The sequence below is a fragment of the Juglans microcarpa x Juglans regia genome, chromosome 6D (assembly GCF_004785595.1).
Source record: "Juglans microcarpa x Juglans regia isolate MS1-56 chromosome 6D, Jm3101_v1.0, whole genome shotgun sequence".
Lineage (NCBI taxonomy): Eukaryota > Viridiplantae > Streptophyta > Magnoliopsida > Fagales > Juglandaceae > Juglans > Juglans microcarpa x Juglans regia.
This window is the reverse complement of record NC_054604.1, coordinates 32,285,464-32,303,766: the sequence shown is the minus strand read 5'-3', so window position 1 is coordinate 32,303,766 and position 18,303 is coordinate 32,285,464. Positions and strand designations below refer to the sequence as shown.

The window sequence follows — 18,303 nt, the reverse complement described above, 5'->3', positions numbered from 1 at the left end:
TGAAGAGATTTGGGAGAGATGGACTGCGAAGTTTTCTTTCTTGAAGAAAGATGTTCTTTTGTTTTTTTTTTTTAATATATCTGACTTTCCACGTAGGCAATCGGGACACCATCGGTACGCAACGTCACTTGCACCTAGAAGAACTGTTTTCCTTATATTAGACTTCAATTTCGTAAGATACTATCAATTGATTATAATAATCAAGCGTTAGCACCCTAAATTTATAAAAAATTATATTCTCAACTCATCTTGATGAATATCACATTTAATAAAATATCAAATTTTATTATTTAAATTATATGTCTAGTATTATCTAAATTTATTTTATGTTTCCCTAGTCTAAATAAAACCTGGTTATGCTACGTAACGTTAATAGAGCTGTAAATGAATTAGTTTGTACGATTGCTTGCCCAATATTCACTCGGCTAAACTCAAATCAAGCCGACTCGTGAAAAAAAAAAAAAAACTCAATCATGAAAGTAGAAACCTGCTCGATTAGTAAATGACATATACTCGATTAAACTTGACTCGACTCAGTTAAGGCTTGCTCGTTCATGCTCGACTAGGCTTGTTAGATCGACTTGATTAGAGCTCGTCCAGACATCATTGAATATATATATATATAAGTTATTTATATATATTAGTATTCTTATACACATACATATATATGCTTCTATACATATTAAATTTAATAACATAAGCATAGTTACCTTTATAATTAAATATTTATTATATATTTTAGTTATAGTATATATTTTATAATGTGTAATAGTTATCATATAGAACTTGGTAGTTTCATTATTATTTTTCTTTTTTATCAGTCAGTAGTTTCATAGAACTTGGTAGTTTCATTATATACTACAATGTATAACCATATAAGAAATGTATTCATAAAAATGTTTATAGTTCAATATAAGGTTTACATATTAATTATAAAAATTTCATTAGATTTAATATTTTGTTTTGTAATTCGTTATTTTTAATTATTAAATTCATTTAAAAAATATATATAAGAGTACAAACAAAACTCGAGTAATAACTCGACGAGTTCTGAACTCAAAACTCAAATTATTTGAATCCAGCTCGACTCGATAATCCAAAAACTCAACTCGACTCAGATCTATTATAGCCCTACACTAACATACGTACAATCAGATTCTCTCTATTTCCCCACCCCAAAACTTGCTAATTTTGGTCCCTTTTTTTTCTTCCTTTGAAAATTTGTCAGTTTATTATTTTTAGGAGCATCTGTCAGAATTATTTGATTGGTTGCCTCTTCTGATAGAATTCTTAACCTCAAAGTTGTGGGGTTGGATATTGGTAACGCGCAAAAATCTTGATCTTATTCTCATTGCAAGCAACACAGCTTTTTAAGTTTATGATTTCACATTTCCAGATTCCACTACCTACAATCACGTATGCCCAACCAACTATATGGAATCGAATAATCAAATCTACCCAACTACCACCTATCAGAAGGAAGCAAATCAAAGGATGTAAGGCCAATGCTGCATCAATTTATGTACAAGTTGGCAACATTCCCCGGTAGAGTCCGGTATTGAGATTTTGATGCTATGGCACAATTGTGTACAACGTAACAAGATATTGAGTCCCGGGGATAAGAATAAATAACTTCAATCGGTCATTGCTTAGCAGGAAACGGCGAAACTCCTGAAAACAGCAACACCATCCCAAGAAAGAAACAAAACAAACCTCTTTTCCATATCAAGGAAACTATAATTTTTGGGACGAACAATGAGTCCTCTTTCGCCGGTCAGCTTTAGAGCCCGAATTCCTGCAGAACGTTTCGTCAGGTAAAACAAATAGAAATTTGTGATGTTACAGGTCGGGTTTTCATAAATAAACTCACAGATTTTCGTCCTGATTTTTGCTTCTAGATGATTCCTGCATTTTCCCAGATGGTCCAGCCACCTGTCAAAGAGCGGTAACGGCTCAGTTTAGGAGTGTATTTGAACACAAAGATGCTCCACCCACCTGTCCTGCATCTTCTTAGATTTCTAAATAGTCACAACAATAGAATGAGCCAAGAAAACTTTTTCATGCGATTGGAACAACTCCAGTGGCCATTATCTAGTCCCTGCTCACATCGTGAATTAGAACATCCAATTGATGGGCCTCAACAGATCTCTTTGTTTTATAATCAGATGGTGGGTGGACTGTCACTGATCAGATCTATTAGTTTAAAAATCACGTGGCAGGTGGACTGATCATAAGCAAGGCTTAGTTGATCACTAGTGGCGTGATACTTATCCACAATAATCATCAAAATCCTCCAAAACCGAAACAACGAAGGGCAGAAGTTACAAATTGGGACACTGAGATTATCCACAATTATAATAGCGGGGACAAAGTCTGCAGGTCAAGATGATATATCGTGCTCAAAATATGCATCATTTCACGAAAGATACAATAGTCTAAAAATAAAACAAAATGAACACCAACTTAGAAAGATGAGAAAAAAATGAGTGAAATGTTGTTGGATAAGCATACTGACAGGGAGGCATAACTGTGTACTGCTTCTGCTACGCTCCAGATATTCTTCATAAGACTGCCATAACAAACAAGGAAAACAAAATAAAAAAATTCCATTCTTAATGGCTCAGGCAGCAGTATGCCAGTCTGGCTTCATTAATAGCCTAGTCCCAATTCACAAAGATGTTAAAAGAGATAAGAAGTGCAACATAAGAAACAGAGTAACAAAGGGATTTATCTTTTTTCCTTCTAGTGAAAATAAAGCCACTATTTGAGGGAGAGACCCTTCTCCAAAAAAAAACCTTGACCATCAAACTTCACAAGGAAAAACAATGAACAAGTTCATGATGACTTCTTCAATCATTTTTTTTTTTTTTTTTTTTTGTGCGAGGGAGGAGCTCGTGGGAGAGAGGGACAGAAAGAGAGAGGGTTACTTAAGACTTTATAATTTCGTAGTCATAGAGAAAATCATTCCATAAAATTGTAAGGAAATGTTCACATAAAAGATACCCTTGAGATGTTCAATAAAAATGCATGTATGTGTGTGTGTGTGAGACAGAGACAGAGACAGAGACAGAGACACAGGTGATGCCAAACAGAACAAAGAAACCAAACTAGGACACTAATACCAGTTCAAGAAGATCATCCTCAGTCAGGGTACAAGCAAATGGACTTTCTGCATACAAACCCCAAACATCAAAATGAGGAGACATATCCATTTCTGCTTGTGAATTAGAAATTTCTCCACTATTGCAAGAACGTTTCATCCTTTCAACTTTTGATGCACCAGCAGTGATTGAAAGATTTCTAGGAAAAGTAACCCCTGTAGAAATCTGGTTTGCTAAATGAAATCTATTCGCCTCAGCCTGATGTGGATACAGCGGCGAAGGATAAAGAATGGGTGTTCTTGACGATGACATATGCATCGGAGGCACATTATACTCTTCATCCCCTAAAGAACATGGAGACTCTACACAAAGCCTTTTTGAAGGAAGATCACTCCTGTAACGACTGCTCCAGCATAAAGCAATAATAAGCAATAAGTTATCGGTTAGGAATTGGTCAGAAGTCTTTTTTATTTTTCTCAACATAGCATGTCGACCATTCAGCTTCTTGAGAGACATACCTACTTGGAGAGTCATCCACATCACTCTTACCATCAAGGAGCTCACAAAGCGCTTCTCCAATATCCAGAGATAACTCCTGGAGAGAATACATGACTCAAAGTCATTTTCTTAAACTGGATTTAATGTATAAACCCTCCCTTCCAACCAGCCCACCCCCACACCCCCCACCCCCTTAAAAAAAATACAGAAAAAGAAGGAAAAAGAAAGCACTTAATAAAAAGGACACCTGGCAATCCCTGCTAATTTTGACAGGTTTGTATTCATTCAATGGATTCTTGAGATGAAGAGTCTTTTGAAAAGGTAAATCATTTAAACACAGCCATTTGACTTTAAAGCTGCGCCCCCAGGGATTGCCTTTGCTACTTCCTTGACTCCAAACGTTGTCTCGCCTCCACCCAACAGAAGACATCATTTGCGCATATCCTTGGAAGAAACCACTCATGTTTACACTAAATATAAGAATTACTTTACCAGAGTTCTGCAATAAAACCATATGCTTTGTATATAAAGCAAAAATAATTGCGAAAGCAGAGCAAAAAATTAGAGTAAGAGGGATCTTACATGAAAGGCTTCTTCTAGAATAGGTTCGTTCATGACTTGGGTAGCCCAAATTCCTTTCTCAATTGACAGTTGGATGTTATGATGGTTCAAACTCTTAATGATGAAGTATCTCGTATTGTACAATTTACCCTTTCTGTCAGTAGTGGAAATTCCCAGTGGATAATAAGAGTTCCCTGCTTTATCTGCCCTTGATGGATAGCTAACCTCATTAGCTTTGTAACTAGAGCTCTCTGACATAAAAATTTCAGATTATTCCTATATTAAACATTCATATTTCAATGAGAATTTACAAGAGGATTAAATATACTAGGATTAACTTGCATCAATTATTACCAGGGTCATCTGAATTTCCCATGTCTTGTTTCCATTCAGTTACCGATGAATCAACAACAGATGCATTTTCTTTTGCAGTATCAGAAGACATGTCCCTACAGATGAATCAACTACCACGTTATGAAGCATCAGTATATCGAAGATACAGCTGGATGGTAGAAAAGTCAACACTAAGGTATCTGGCGAAGAAACAAATAGCAATATTATCTATACATTAAATGATACAGAGTATCAAAATTCTATAGAATGTTTTACTGAATCCCGAGGACAACAACTGAGTGCAAAACAAAGATAAGCAATACCAAGAATTGGTAATAATTCACAAGAATAAATGAAGATATATAAGAAATGTCAAATCACCTTCCAAACCTAGTAGAAACTACAATGGCACAACTGCCATTTTTACACATAAGCATTCTTCTAATGATTCCTTTAGCAATTGATAATAAATGCTAGCAACTTATGAACCAACTATTAGTACTTTCACCACTACTATCACAAAGGCGAGAAGTTCAAAACTCCCAAGTAATAACTCAACTACAGAACACCAAGGGAAGGAGGATTCAAGGCTTTGGCGAGCACTTAATCTTTGTGCTAAATCTACCACAACCTACTCTATACAGAGCTTCCCATTCACCAAAAAAATTATGCACCAAATTTATTAAAAATTCTTGCGAAATCCCTTGAATATCTTGGATGACACATATTCCAGAAGCACAACTCATTGCTCACAAATAACAACCATCAAAGCAAATACTTTTTTTTTATAGGTCCATCAAAGCAAATAAATAGGAAATGCATATATTAACAAGAAGTTCAACAAATAGATTCAAGCACAAAACTGAAACTAATAGAGAACAAAATCATTACATCACTACATCTTGTCGTACTATTTACAAATACCAGCTCTCCATTAACAGTCTCCAGAGTTTGACCGCCTTAGGCATTTTCAAAGCGTTGGCAAGGGCCCAATTCAAACTAAACCACTTATAAGTGGTTCAAAATGTGTAAAACATCACCCATCACCTCTTGAACCTACTCCAACCTCCCACCATGCATTAAAACAGATAGTCCTGATTGGTGGCCATAGCTTTTCAGTCGCAAGTAATAAAGGCGAAAAATTATGCTTAGCCCTTTCCCAGTAATCCATCAACGTTTGATAATTAATTGTAATCATCCATTGACTTGTAAAACTTCTGCAAGAGCCTAATCTATAATTTATCCACACCCTACACTATGCTACACTATGCCATTTAATCCACACCCTCTCTAGCATAGTAATCAATTATACCAGTTCTTTTTTCAAGAACGCCACAATTCAAACACCACGCATATTTCATAAAATAATATTATGAAGATCAGACTCCCTTCCGCTTATGAAATATATCATAGAGGTCGGTCAGGAGAATTTTTTTCCCACTTTTCCCCTAGTAAGTAGGATTTATTCTGAGCCAGAATTTGCTTCATAAAATTCATGCCAATACAACGAAAACCCACTTCACCCTTAAGCCTCTCTAACAGCGGAGTAAATTTCATCCATTACAGTGTGTCAGTCTCCTAAACACAAAAGTAATTATCGTACAATCCGCAAGAACTGAAAGAAAACGGTTGAATTGAATCAGGCTCGATCAACTCTCTGAGAATATTTAACGATAAATCCAAATTAAATTAGTTATAAATGATCTTTTCTCTTTTACCATTGTTTCTATTCATCCAAAGAGATGTTATGATAAAAACTAAATGCACGTGCATACAAAACAAAGCAAGAAGATCGAATGCGAAACAAAAAGTCAAAGGGAAGTAAAGCACACCTCTTAAGAAAAAGAGAAAGAGATTGAGTAAGTGACTGAGTGAGTGAAAGAACAGAGCAGTAGCTCGCGAACTCGGTCAGCTTCTGCAACTTCCGAGCCCTAATTATTTTTTCTTCTTCTACTCTCTATCTAAAATTCTCAATTCATTTTTTTTTTCCCTTAAAATGTTTATGCTAGGGTAATCCAAGGGGTCTGAGGGATGAGTACGTGGATGGTTACGATCATTTTGTGAATGGAGAAGGTACCACATGATCGGCGATCAGTGTCTGTGACTGTGGAGCACAACGAATCGTCACGGCCACTCATTGGAAGAGGATTTTTCTTTAATTATTATTATTTCTTTGCGAAGAAGGATTTAAACTCAATGAGCTAGGAAGGACTTGATTTAAAATAGTAATTTAAGAAAAATCCTCTTCCAGTGAGGCCTTTGGGCTTTACTATACGTTCATTCGAATGTCACTCACCGAAAAGGTTTCAACCCCTTTTACATCATATATCATTTACATAATTTTTAAAATTTATCTTTTAAATTAAATTATATCACATAAATAATATATAATATAAAAATATTTAAATTAAATTATTATTTAAAATAATTGAGCGTACACAATTCCTAACTAGATTTATGGAATATAATATTTTGCCATCAAGCTTTATTTGTATTTATATTTATGTCCTGATTGTATTTTCTTATTTATCAGTAGCCTATTTAACTATAAATAGACCTTACATTGAATAGAGATACTTGAATATACAGTTTTCTACACTGATCGAACGACACAACATCTTTCACGTTTCTTTAGATTTTTTTTTTAATAACTTGTAATGAAAGAGATAAATACATCAAATAAATCTTATAGCATGGATTTTATGGTATTGAGTATTGTTAGATACAGTATGAGTTGTATAAGTATCGTGCATTCTTTTTGAAAAATAATAAGATCTACTATTAAAAAATTAATTTTTTCAAGTACATCTCATAACTGCAAATATTAGGTTATCAATGCTATTCGATCAGTTTATCTTTTTCCAAGTAATTGAATGTTAAGGAAATCTTTTTCAATCTAACTGGGTAACGGATATTTTTGTCACATTTTTGTCACTTGATCCCATTTAGATTAAGAAGTGATTTCAACTCAACTCAACTTAACTCATCCTATCTCATCTTATCTAATTATTACGAGTTTCTCAAATTTTCACACAAAATATAATAAATAATTCAACTTTTTTAAATTTCAAAATAATACTAATATTAAAAAATAATATTCTAACAATATTTTATTTAATTTTTAATTTGTATCTCGTCTCATCTCATCTCATCTCTCCATCCAAACGTGACCTCAAGGAAATACTGCATAATATGCTACATTCCAGATGGGCGTTAGTTGACGCAACATGTTTAATTTGTAGTCAGTGGTTGAAGTTTCTTTGTCGCACGCTGCATCTATATTCTCTGACGACTTTCACTCTATATATTGGCTGAAGACTGAAGTTGGACCCCAAGATCCATATGTAGCACTTTCTACAAGGATTTGCACATTCCAGACCCCAACCATCATAATTTAACCTGATCTTGTTCCTATGCAAGAATGAACAATATATTTACATAATTGAGGAGACTGCGAGCATATCTCCTGAGCTGGCAATTAGAAACATGATCGAGAGAAAGAGACATGGCCTTGTCGTCTTCTGCCTTTTGAATAATCCAATTTGAAATGACTGATCACTTCCCAATTGAAGGAAGGATTGCTTATCGTAGTATTCATATTCCCATTTGGTTATCAAGATCTTCTTGATGCTATTGGGAACTTTAATAGATCCTAAATGTGGAACAAAAAAGGTGGATTCACTATTATTGATGTTGTGTTTCACAGTCTGAGCAATATCACGACAGTCAAACTCACTGGACCTGCAACTAAGAAGAAGAAGGGGCAGTGATGTTCAGGGTCACTCCAATGTCAAAGTCAGTGGAGAATGGTTGAATGATGAAGAAATCTAAGTAAGTTGAAAATAGTAGAAGAGTTCAGAGAGTCTTCCCTTAAGGATGGCCGTTATTTATACCTAGCTTGGACCCGATTGTCGAGGGAGATCGTGGGCTGTACCTGCTACCACCTTCTTGTCGTGGCAGTGTGTCAGGTCGTGGTTGAGCCATCCTATGGTACCTTTAGCAGCATATTGTTGCATGCTGAGTTCCCTAACACGTATTGAATGTGATGTGTCTCTAACCTTGCATGCCCACGATCGGACATGCCCAGCCGCCTACCCCAGGCAGCAGTTGTCCGCTAAGTACTCTATTGCAAGGCTTGTCAGCCCACCGAGGTCCTAGGCAATCACTGCCCAATGGTGAGCTCCTTGACCGGGCCAAGCTTGGAGCCAGGGCCTTTCCGGACAAGCAGTGTGGTCGTGGGCTCAGTATGCGGCTTCCTAACTTGGGCTCTTGGTCTCCTTTGGGTCTCCGTTTGAGGGGCCTGGGGTCTCTGCGGTTTGGTCTTTTTGGGCTTGGGCCACTCTCCAGAGGGCCCCCCTCACAACTACTATCCTACTCCTCAGCAAATCAGAAAGTTACAATTTATCTATGTACCTAGATGGATGTGGCTCCATGTGGCTCTCTAGATGGATGTGTAACTACCCATAAATGATGTACTCATGGCCTCTAAGCATGTTGACATAGTTTCCTACACATGTTTGTGGGGAAGAAATTCTCAGCCACCAAATGTATAGTATGTTAAACAAACTTCAATTTGCTTAGAAGACAAGAACAAAAACAAAAACTAGAAAAAAGGCTTCGAATTGAAGCATCTAGTGAGGTCATTTCTCACATGCAGCACCATGCCCTTGTGAAAATTATTAAAGTCTTGGCACCTCCGGCTCATGCTCAAATAAATATATACCCATCAAAATTTCCACTCAGGAAATGTGGCAACACATAGGCTTGCCGATATGCTTGAAATGTTGAAAGTTTAGAGATGTGGGATTGTATTCCAGACTTTATTTCTCAAACTACAAAACTTGATAAATGTCTATAATGTTTCTTATCAATGATAATTTGCTTTCCTATAAAAAAAAAAAAAAGAAATAAATAAGCCTCGAGCGTTAAGAATGTGCTGGTGTTTCTTTTCCACAATAGAATTTTGTTGTGGAGTTTCAACGCATATATATTGATGAATAACTCCTTTTGAATTGAGAAATGGAAAGATGTAAAACTTTGAACCATGATCAGTATGAATTTACTTTATTTTTGCATGGAACTGAGTTTTGATCATCTTGAAAAAGTTTTGAATAAGAATTTAGACTTCAAATTTATACTTAAAGAGGTAAACCCAAGTGGCCTGAGCACAGTCATCAACAATTGTTAAAAAAAATCTATAACCTTCAATAGTAATAATGGAAAAAGGTCCCCAACATCACAGTGCACAAGATCAAATGACAAATGATTATTACTAGGAAAGGGTGAATTTTTTTGTTTGGCTAAAGGACAAACTATACATGGATTATTAGAAAGAACCAAATCAGGTACAACCTTATTCAAGAAAAGCATCCTTGAAACTGAGGGATGACCTGTAACGCCCCAATGAAAGGCCCAAACCACATGGCCTATACTCCAAAAAGACTAGTCAATGATACAATTGGAGCCCTATAGGAACCTTATAAAGAGCAAGAACTTCTTCTTCCCAAGCAATGTGAGATCTCATACACCACCTACCCTTATCCATATCATATGGGATATCACAATCTACCCCCCTTAAATTCCCGACGTCCTCGTCTAGCCTGTCCATTGTAGGTGGCATGGCTTAAGTCCCATATTTCTGGTTAGAACCTGGCTCTGATACCATTTATAACATCCCAATGAAAAGCTCAAACCACATGACCTATACTCCAAAAGGACTAATAAATGATACAATTGGAGCCCACTAGAATCTTATAAAGAGCAAGAACTTCTCATTCCCAAGCAATATAGGATCTCATACACCACCTACCCTTATCCATATCATATGGGGTATCAAAATCTTAACTGCGGAGTTCTGATGGGATCCAGTGGTGTATGAGATCCCACATTGCTTGGGAATGAGAAGTTCTTGCTCTTTATAATGTTCCAATGGGGCTCCAATTGTATCATTGACTAGTCTTTTTAGAGTATAGGCCATGTGGTTTGGACTTTTCATTGGGGCGTTATATGACCTAACCTATTATGCCCAAGTTTAAACAATGAACACTAGGAAGATGTAAAACAAACATATGGCAACATAACATTATTAAAACTATAAAGTTTATTATGAGAAACTGGAAGCAATGTCAATAGAAAAGGACAAGAAGAGCTTGGTTGTTGCAGGATGTAAAGTCCTCCATGTTGTCTATCCACTCCAATCAGTTTCGAGTTGATCAGGTCTTAGATAAGGCACAAGTTAGAGGAAAACAGAAAACAACAAGTGAGTGATTTAGTGAGCTTGCTTATAGAAATTAATTTGAAGGTAAACGATGGTACACAAAGAACATCATTGAGAATAAGATGTTCAGAAATACAAACAGTAACAATATGTATTACAGAAATAGATTAGCCATTAGGAAGTTTGACAGAAGTGTCTACAACAGAAGTAATGCATGTAAAAAAATTAACTGAGGGCACCTTGTGATCTATTGCCCCCGTATCAAGAACCAAACAATGTATATTTGGTAGAGGAAAAAACAGAATGAGAACTAGTGTATAAGTCATGAGGGAAAAAAAATACCAGATAAGGGATAGGAAGATGAAGCTACAACATTAACAGTGTGATTTGAATCATCACAACTTTTATGGGAATGGAGCATAGCCAAAAGTTGTTAATATAGAGCATCAGTCAAAGAAAGAGGAGATGCAATAAAGGTATGGTTGTGTTCCTCGAATGCTAGAAATTAATTCCGACAATAAAAAAAAAATTAGACTATAATTTTGTTTATTGATACATGACCAAATATCTCCTAATTGGCTTGATTGACGAAGTTTCAAGTTTTATAGACATTGAAGTTAGAGTAAGATGATGACTTAATTATCTAGCTGAATTGAGTCTACTAATTTCAAGCAAAATAATTGAAATCTATTCTAAATCAGTAGTATTGTTGCATGTTACAAATTGTAATTAATTAGTGAAGCTTCATACATTATGTGTTCCATAGAGACCAAGTGCATGCGCGCGAAATTAAAGATGGATCATAGCTAGAGACTAGAGTTGTAAAAAGAAAACAGAGAATTGGCCTGGACCGGTTGGTTTGGTCCGATTCCGATTTTAGGTTTTTCGGCACCGGACCGATTCATATATATATATATATATTTTAATTAATTTTTAATATTATATATAATATATAATTATATATGAAATAATGTTATATTATAATTTATAACATAATACCTAAATCTTACACATAAATATTTGTTTGATCATATGTTTTAAATATAAAGTATATATATTTATTACATTTTATGGTCTAATAAATTCTCAACATATTCTTTTTTATTAATACACTAGTAATACTAATACTAAGATCGGACCAAACGAGTAAAATTGGAAGTGCCGGTTTAGGAGGGTAATCGGTGCAGTATCGGTTCTTGAAAATACAAAACCGGTGTAAACCGGTTAAGTCCCAAAATTTGTCGCATCAATCTCTGTACGTAAGTCAGAGATGCTAGAATTAATCTTTGTATGTAAGTCTGACATGACACTACGGATCTTCATACACAGTATATCAATCACCTATGATGTCTGTGTGTGGATCTCTACATGCACTATATCTGCAATCTCATCACGAGTAACAGTGAGTGATGCTTTGGCTTTCGTGGATGTCTCACCGGGCAATACTCCACAATCTATCGGGTGTGCATTTTCCTGAGTATCAACAAGCTCTAAAATAGGAGTATGAAGATGAAATCTCGAGTGTCTCGTGGAGGAGTTGATCGGTCCAATTGACTCCCAAACATGCTCAGCAATATCTAACAAGACCCCGTCATGTGGCAGGGATCGTGTGATCAGGATTCTAAAGGGCAATATATTCTTCGTAATGTAGGAAGCCTCTAATCGAATTCTAGTATATATATATAACTCACTAGGTTGATAGGCACCCCAAGACCAACATGTATCATAAATTTCGTCAGATCCATGCCAATTTCTATCTTGTGCTACCGATGATCAATGTTGTTGGCGATGATTAAGTTTATGAACTTGAAGAAACTAAATAAATCATCCTATTTGATACTCTTCGTCCCAACTATGGTTGTAAACGAGCCGAGTTCGAGCGAGTATAGGATGTCTGAGCTCGGCTCGTTCACAAGATGAGCGAGCTTGGGCTCGACTCATTTATAAGTCAAGCCTAAGGTTTAGATCGAGCTCGGCTCGAATCTCAGTTTGTTAACGAGCCGAGTCGAGTTTAGCTGAGCTTGTCTCGAGATTGGAACCTCTTTTTTTTCAAAATAAATAATAAAAATTTAAATAAATGCATACATGAAATACAAAATTAAATACAAATTTACATCATGAAGCCTTCAAGAGTCTTTTCTGGCTATGATACATTAATGATATTGACATCCTAATAGAAAAAGTGAATCAAAAAATACTTTACAAAAACAAATTATGGAACTTAGTGCATTAAACTTCAAAACAAAAAAATGTGAAGTAAACTCAGTAAAGTCCTCAGTCTTCATGAATGGACCTAGAAATCTTGATAACAACCTGTTGTCCGGCATACACTAATACACTAAAAAAATTAAGCTTATTTTTAATCACTTGCATGATTACTCAAGTACTTTTAACTTAATAATATTGTCAATAGATGTTTGACAGGAATGCAAAACTTAATTTGCCTCAACAATCAATGTTATATCTCTAACACAATTACATAATACAATTATACAAGAAATCAAAGAAATAAAATAAACCATTAGGGATTCAGGTATAGCAATAGGCAAGCCGCAAGTTACAAACCAGGTATGATAAACATAACAACTTAGCATGACACAAGAAGATAAACCAGCAAGCAGCAGTAGGCATACACTAATAGACTAAAAAAATTAAGCTTAGTTTTAATCCCTTACATGATTACTCAAGTACTTTTAACTTAGTATTACTGCCAATGAATGTTTGACAGGAATGCAAATTTACCTCAACAATTAATGTCAGATCTCTAACACAATTACACAATACAATTATACAAAAAATCTGATAAAAAAATAAATCATCATGAATTCAGGTATAGCAGTAGGCAAGCTGCAAGTTACAAACCAGATAAGATAAACATAGCAACTTAGCATGCAGATTAGATAATAAACATAGACAAGTTACCAAACCAGATTCTTTTACAGAAATTAGCATGACACAAGTTACCTATCTTGGCCAAAATCAAAACAAAATAGCAAGTTACCAAATCAAAAAAATAAAAATAAAAAATCAACATGACATAAGAAGTTATCAATCTTGACTAAAAATCACCATGACATATTGGCCAATATGTTATAAAAAAAGAACTTTAGACGTATTATATTAATTTATAAATCTACAATAGGACGCATTTCTTTTTAATTTTTTAACTTCCTTCTCCTAATATTCATGAGCTTATTTCTTGAAAAGTGAATATCTCGAGTTGATCCATGTTTGTCATTTTCCATTTTGTTATCTACAATTCATCAAGAACTTCCATTCACTTCAAGATTTCCTTAACATCTCATTTCCATTATAATTGATCCCTATCACAAGTAGGACTGGGTAGAAAAATCGCAGGCCTAACTCGTCTGAATGACTTGACCCGACCCAACCGATAAAATGTGGGTTAATGTATTTTTGGGTCGAACCCGTCAAATGCCAATTTTAACCCGTAAAGTCACACAAATGAAACCCTAGCCTTCCCATTCTCTTACTCATTTCCCATTGCCTCCATTCCTTTGTTCGTCACTCCATTTCTTTCCCCAAACAACATGTTCTTCCTCCTGAGGTTGGTGTTGTGGTTCTAAGTGTTAGAAGAAAGGTCAGTCGCCAGTCATAATACATATATATTTAAACGTAGTATTCAGACTTTGATGATTTTTGGATTGTAGGTATGAGCTGGCGGAGGATTGCGCGAACGATGATGACGACAGGAGCGGAATACGTGACTTGAGGAAGCGCGTCGTGCAGAGGCTTAAATCGCACGATACTCTTGTTCGAGTATGCTTAACTTACTTTACCAAATAAACATCTTTTCTTTGTCTCCATTTCGTTTCTTCATTTCTTTCTTTGTACCTCATCTTTTTAAGTTAAATTTACTTTGAATGTTGAAGAAGCATAACTCTCCAACAGTGTTGAAGCAGGCGGTGTTTATCAATGTTGAAGTAGAACTCCCGTAGGATTTTCGACACTGCCATCTTTGAAAAATAAGAACATTTTAAAAAAAAACTGTGTTAATCAGACCTGACTTTTAGCGGGTTGGGTTGGACCAATTTGACTTACACAACCCTGCGAGCAGTGGCGAACCTATGTGTATCATGCCCCCCCCCCCCCCAATAAAAAATAAAAATATACCCTAATTTTTAATCATAATTTTATAAATATAAAAAATGGCCCCCCAAAAAAATTTATAATCCTCACATGCCCTGCAAAATTTTGCAAAATTCCAAACTCATTAATATGGATCTCAAAGTTTTTTGTTATACAATATTGGACTTCTTAATATGCAATCCAAAGTAAAAATACAATCCTTTAAGGTTGGTGGTCTTTATGAAAAATAGTTGAGAGATTTTATCCTCTAGACTTTATTGAGCAAGAAAAAGCTTATTTAAGGTCTTTATTATAGTATTATGTGCTTAATGTGAAACAAAAATATGTAGAGTTTACATGAAACTTAGTAAACTAGCTTAAATACTAGAATAAAAAATAAAATTCTAAAAAATCACTTGATAGTTTCTATGAAACAAATAAATTCTAAATATTTCGTTACAAAAATAATAATAGATGAATATTATTTCGTGAAATATTATCATAAAAAATCTGAAAAATTTATTAAGACATATTTTTAGAAATTTTTTTTCGTATATATTGCAAATTGTCAAGATCTAATTTTATATATAGTTATATTTTTATGATTTTTGAAGTTCAATGTATCACACACTAGAAAATTTGGCCACCTCAAAAAAAATGCTCGTTCTGCCACTTGCGGGTTGGGCTCAAATACTGTGCGGTTTGGTCAGGTTGCAGACCTAATTGCAAGTAGACGACATCATCTCTTACGATAAATATAGGATGTTTATAAGTAAATCCTGATGTTATGAATGTTGATATGGAAAACTCGAATTCTATAATTTGAATACAGTAATTCAATTTCCAAAAAAGAAAAGAAAGAAAACATGATAGAGGATGAAATACCCTACAAATATAGGTGATTAATTAAAAACATCCTTAATTATGATGAAGTTTTATTTAATACAGGAGACAGAGAAGCAGCTAATTAATCGAAAGGACAAACCAATAACCAACGGCATACCGACAGCCAGAGAGCCGCATGAAACAAAAAGTGCAAAACAGCATGGCCATAACACAGGATAGTCTGATGTCCAATATTTGACAATAAATTAAATCCTAGTAGCAACCATACAGATATGGCTGGCTCATTTCGAGGCAAGAGCATCCTGGGTCTTCTTGAATAATTTGTGCTGAATATGCTGAGCAAAGGTGCGAGGTGGGAAGAGTGCAGGCTCTTTCTCGGACACAACCTCCGGCAGTGGTTTCAGGATGATCTTCTCCTTCGGTGGCTCGCAGAACACCGCCCACGAGATCCTGACCTTTTCCTTGTTGACCAGCCCCCTGTGAAGAATACTCTTGTATTTGCCGTTGCTCAAAATCTCTATGGTGTCCCCAACGTGCATGATGATGGAGTTTGGAACGCATTTCGCGGTGACCCATTTGCCTTGGTAGAAAAGTTGCAGGCCGGGCACCATGTTGTGGAGGATGAAGGTCAGTGCGCTTATGTCCGTGTGGGCTTCGACGCCAAGAGCGAGTTCGGGTTGAGGGCATATGGGATAGTAGTTGATTTTCATTTGCAGAAGAAGTTCTTCAAGGCCGCCGACTTCCTTCTCTAGCCTCCCTTCTTCCAATCCCAAGCCAAGAGATAGAACGGAAAATATCTTGGTTGCTAGGCCTCTCAGTTGCGTCGCGTACTCGGCTGTTGCCTCACTGCAATATATATAAATGTTGGTGATGGAGATTTCCATAGTATATATATATAATTAATTTGGGGATCAGATCAATGTTACAGCTAGAAATCCAACATAATCAAATAAAGAAATAGTTTTGTAATCGTGCTTAACTTATCCGAATTATAAATCTGACAGATCCTTCGGTAAGACTTTCGTCAATTCCGGAAATAATTATATTCAAGAGATATCATTTTGTGTGTGTGTGTGTGTAAAAACAAACAAAGATTTAGCTTAGCTTACACGTAGTCGCTGGGTGTCCTGGGCCAGATGGACATGTCGCGCTTGTCCTCAGGGTACACGAGGTGGAAGAAATAGTCCTCCCACTCGAGCTGGCCGCTAGCGTTATTGGCCAGCTTGCTGCCATAGCCTTGAATCTTGCCCGATGCCTGGTCATTAGCGTACTTTTCCTTCTCCTCAACGGAAAGATCAAAGAATTGCTTTCCGGCTATCTTCACCCGGTCAATAAGCTCGTCTGAGATGCCATGGTTGACGAGGTGCATGACACCCCAATCCACGGCAGCTTTCTTCAACTCCTCACGACATTTTTGTCGAACAGCCTCGTCCTCGGAGTCTATGTCCCTCAAATCAATGGTCGGTACCTGAGGCCCATCTTCCTTTTTCTCCTCCTCGAAAACGTTGCCGATGCTGTTTAGCTCTTCTTGGGGCCTCACGTACTCCTTCGGGATTGCCTGAATCCCGCTGCTTGCCAAGCTCTCAACTCTTGGTAAAACTGAATTCACCATTGTAATAATATCAGCACGCTTTGGGTCCTTTCGTTTTGTTTTAACTTGCCGCCTCTTTCTTCTCTGGCAGCACAGACACAGAGTACTCTTTTCGCACCCTCTGAAGTCTTATAAAATGGCAAACAAATACGTGCTCCGATACTAACGTTTCTCACAGCTTTTTATAACGAAGATGTTGCGGCGATAGCTAGAGTCCGCCCACCGAAAGGTAATAAACTACTGCAGCAATGGAGAGTGCAGAAGCGTTCGAAATAGAGAGATCAGACCGTCAGACAGAGAGGGGCAGAGAAAGAGCTCGTGCTGGTTGGTTGTTCACGTGACTATCCCACACACTGACCCAATGACACCGGTCAAGCACGAGAAAGTATCGTTGACCGGAGGTTAAAGCACGGGCCAGCAGTTACCAACTTACCATCGTAAAGTCGATTCTCAAGTACGTAGACGCTTTTAAAAGATTTTGTATTATTATAATTTTACTTTTATTTTAGTTAAGAGCATTTGTATTGGACACAGTATATTAAATTTAGATTGACTATCTTATTCTTTAAATTTTGATTAATATATAATTTTTTCACTTTTAACTAATCATTCAAAACTTGAAATCTATATTAAATTAGTCACCACACTCTCTATTATAATAAAATATTATTATATGGAGGTTTTCAATTTATAAAAAATATATACTTTTCATCAAATTTTAAATATGAAAATGATGAATCCAATGGTAAGCTCTTAGGACTATTCCCCCTATCCGACCGAAAAATAACCATTTCCGATCTGATCCGAAATAAGACTGTTTCGTTTGGTTGTCTACCCATTTGGCCAATTACTCGACCCAACGGTAGTTTCTGTCAAAATGGGTATCCCACTGACCTTTTTTTTTTTTTAATCTATATGTATACTGGAAAATTTTGATTAACATTCTCTATAAAAAAAAAAAATTTGAAATTGTCTGTTTCAATGCTCTTTTGTGATTTTGTATAGGAGGTTGATCGTGACTAATTTACAGAATCTGTTTGTTCTTGAATTTCAATGTAATTGAAATT

The 18,303-nt window shown here is 35.9% G+C and overlaps 2 protein-coding genes across 4 annotated transcripts; both read right to left on the bottom strand.

Moving 5' to 3' along the window:
* Positions 1-1,497: 1,497 nt before the first annotated feature.
* Positions 1,498-6,536, bottom strand: LOC121236008 (YTH domain-containing protein 1-like). Of its 3 annotated transcripts, none has more exons than XM_041132491.1 (9): positions 6,326-6,536; positions 4,515-4,662; positions 4,182-4,411; positions 3,847-4,098; positions 3,620-3,696; positions 3,123-3,504; positions 2,516-2,569; positions 1,871-1,932; positions 1,498-1,795 (listed from the first exon to the last, which is right to left on the bottom strand). In XM_041132491.1, the coding sequence occupies exons 2-9, from the start codon at positions 4,603-4,605 to the stop codon at positions 1,735-1,737; spliced, it is 1,209 nt and encodes a 402-aa protein (XP_040988425.1). In that variant the 5' UTR covers positions 4,606-4,662; positions 6,326-6,536; the 3' UTR covers positions 1,498-1,734. The 3 variants fall into 3 exon arrangements, with proteins under 3 accessions (XP_040988425.1, XP_040988426.1, XP_040988424.1); XM_041132492.1 differs by having other exon boundaries at positions 4,515-4,624; XM_041132490.1 differs by having other exon boundaries at positions 4,515-4,609; positions 6,326-6,532.
* Positions 6,537-15,721: 9,185 nt separating this feature from the next.
* On the bottom strand, positions 15,722-17,528 carry LOC121236007 (leucoanthocyanidin dioxygenase). The gene is made up of 2 exons (XM_041132489.1): positions 16,755-17,528; positions 15,722-16,491 (listed from the first exon to the last, which is right to left on the bottom strand). Exons 1-2 carry the CDS (start codon positions 17,255-17,257, stop codon positions 15,927-15,929), a joined length of 1,068 nt encoding a protein of 355 aa, XP_040988423.1. The 5' UTR covers positions 17,258-17,528; the 3' UTR covers positions 15,722-15,926.
* Between the last annotated feature and the right edge of the window lie 775 nt (positions 17,529-18,303).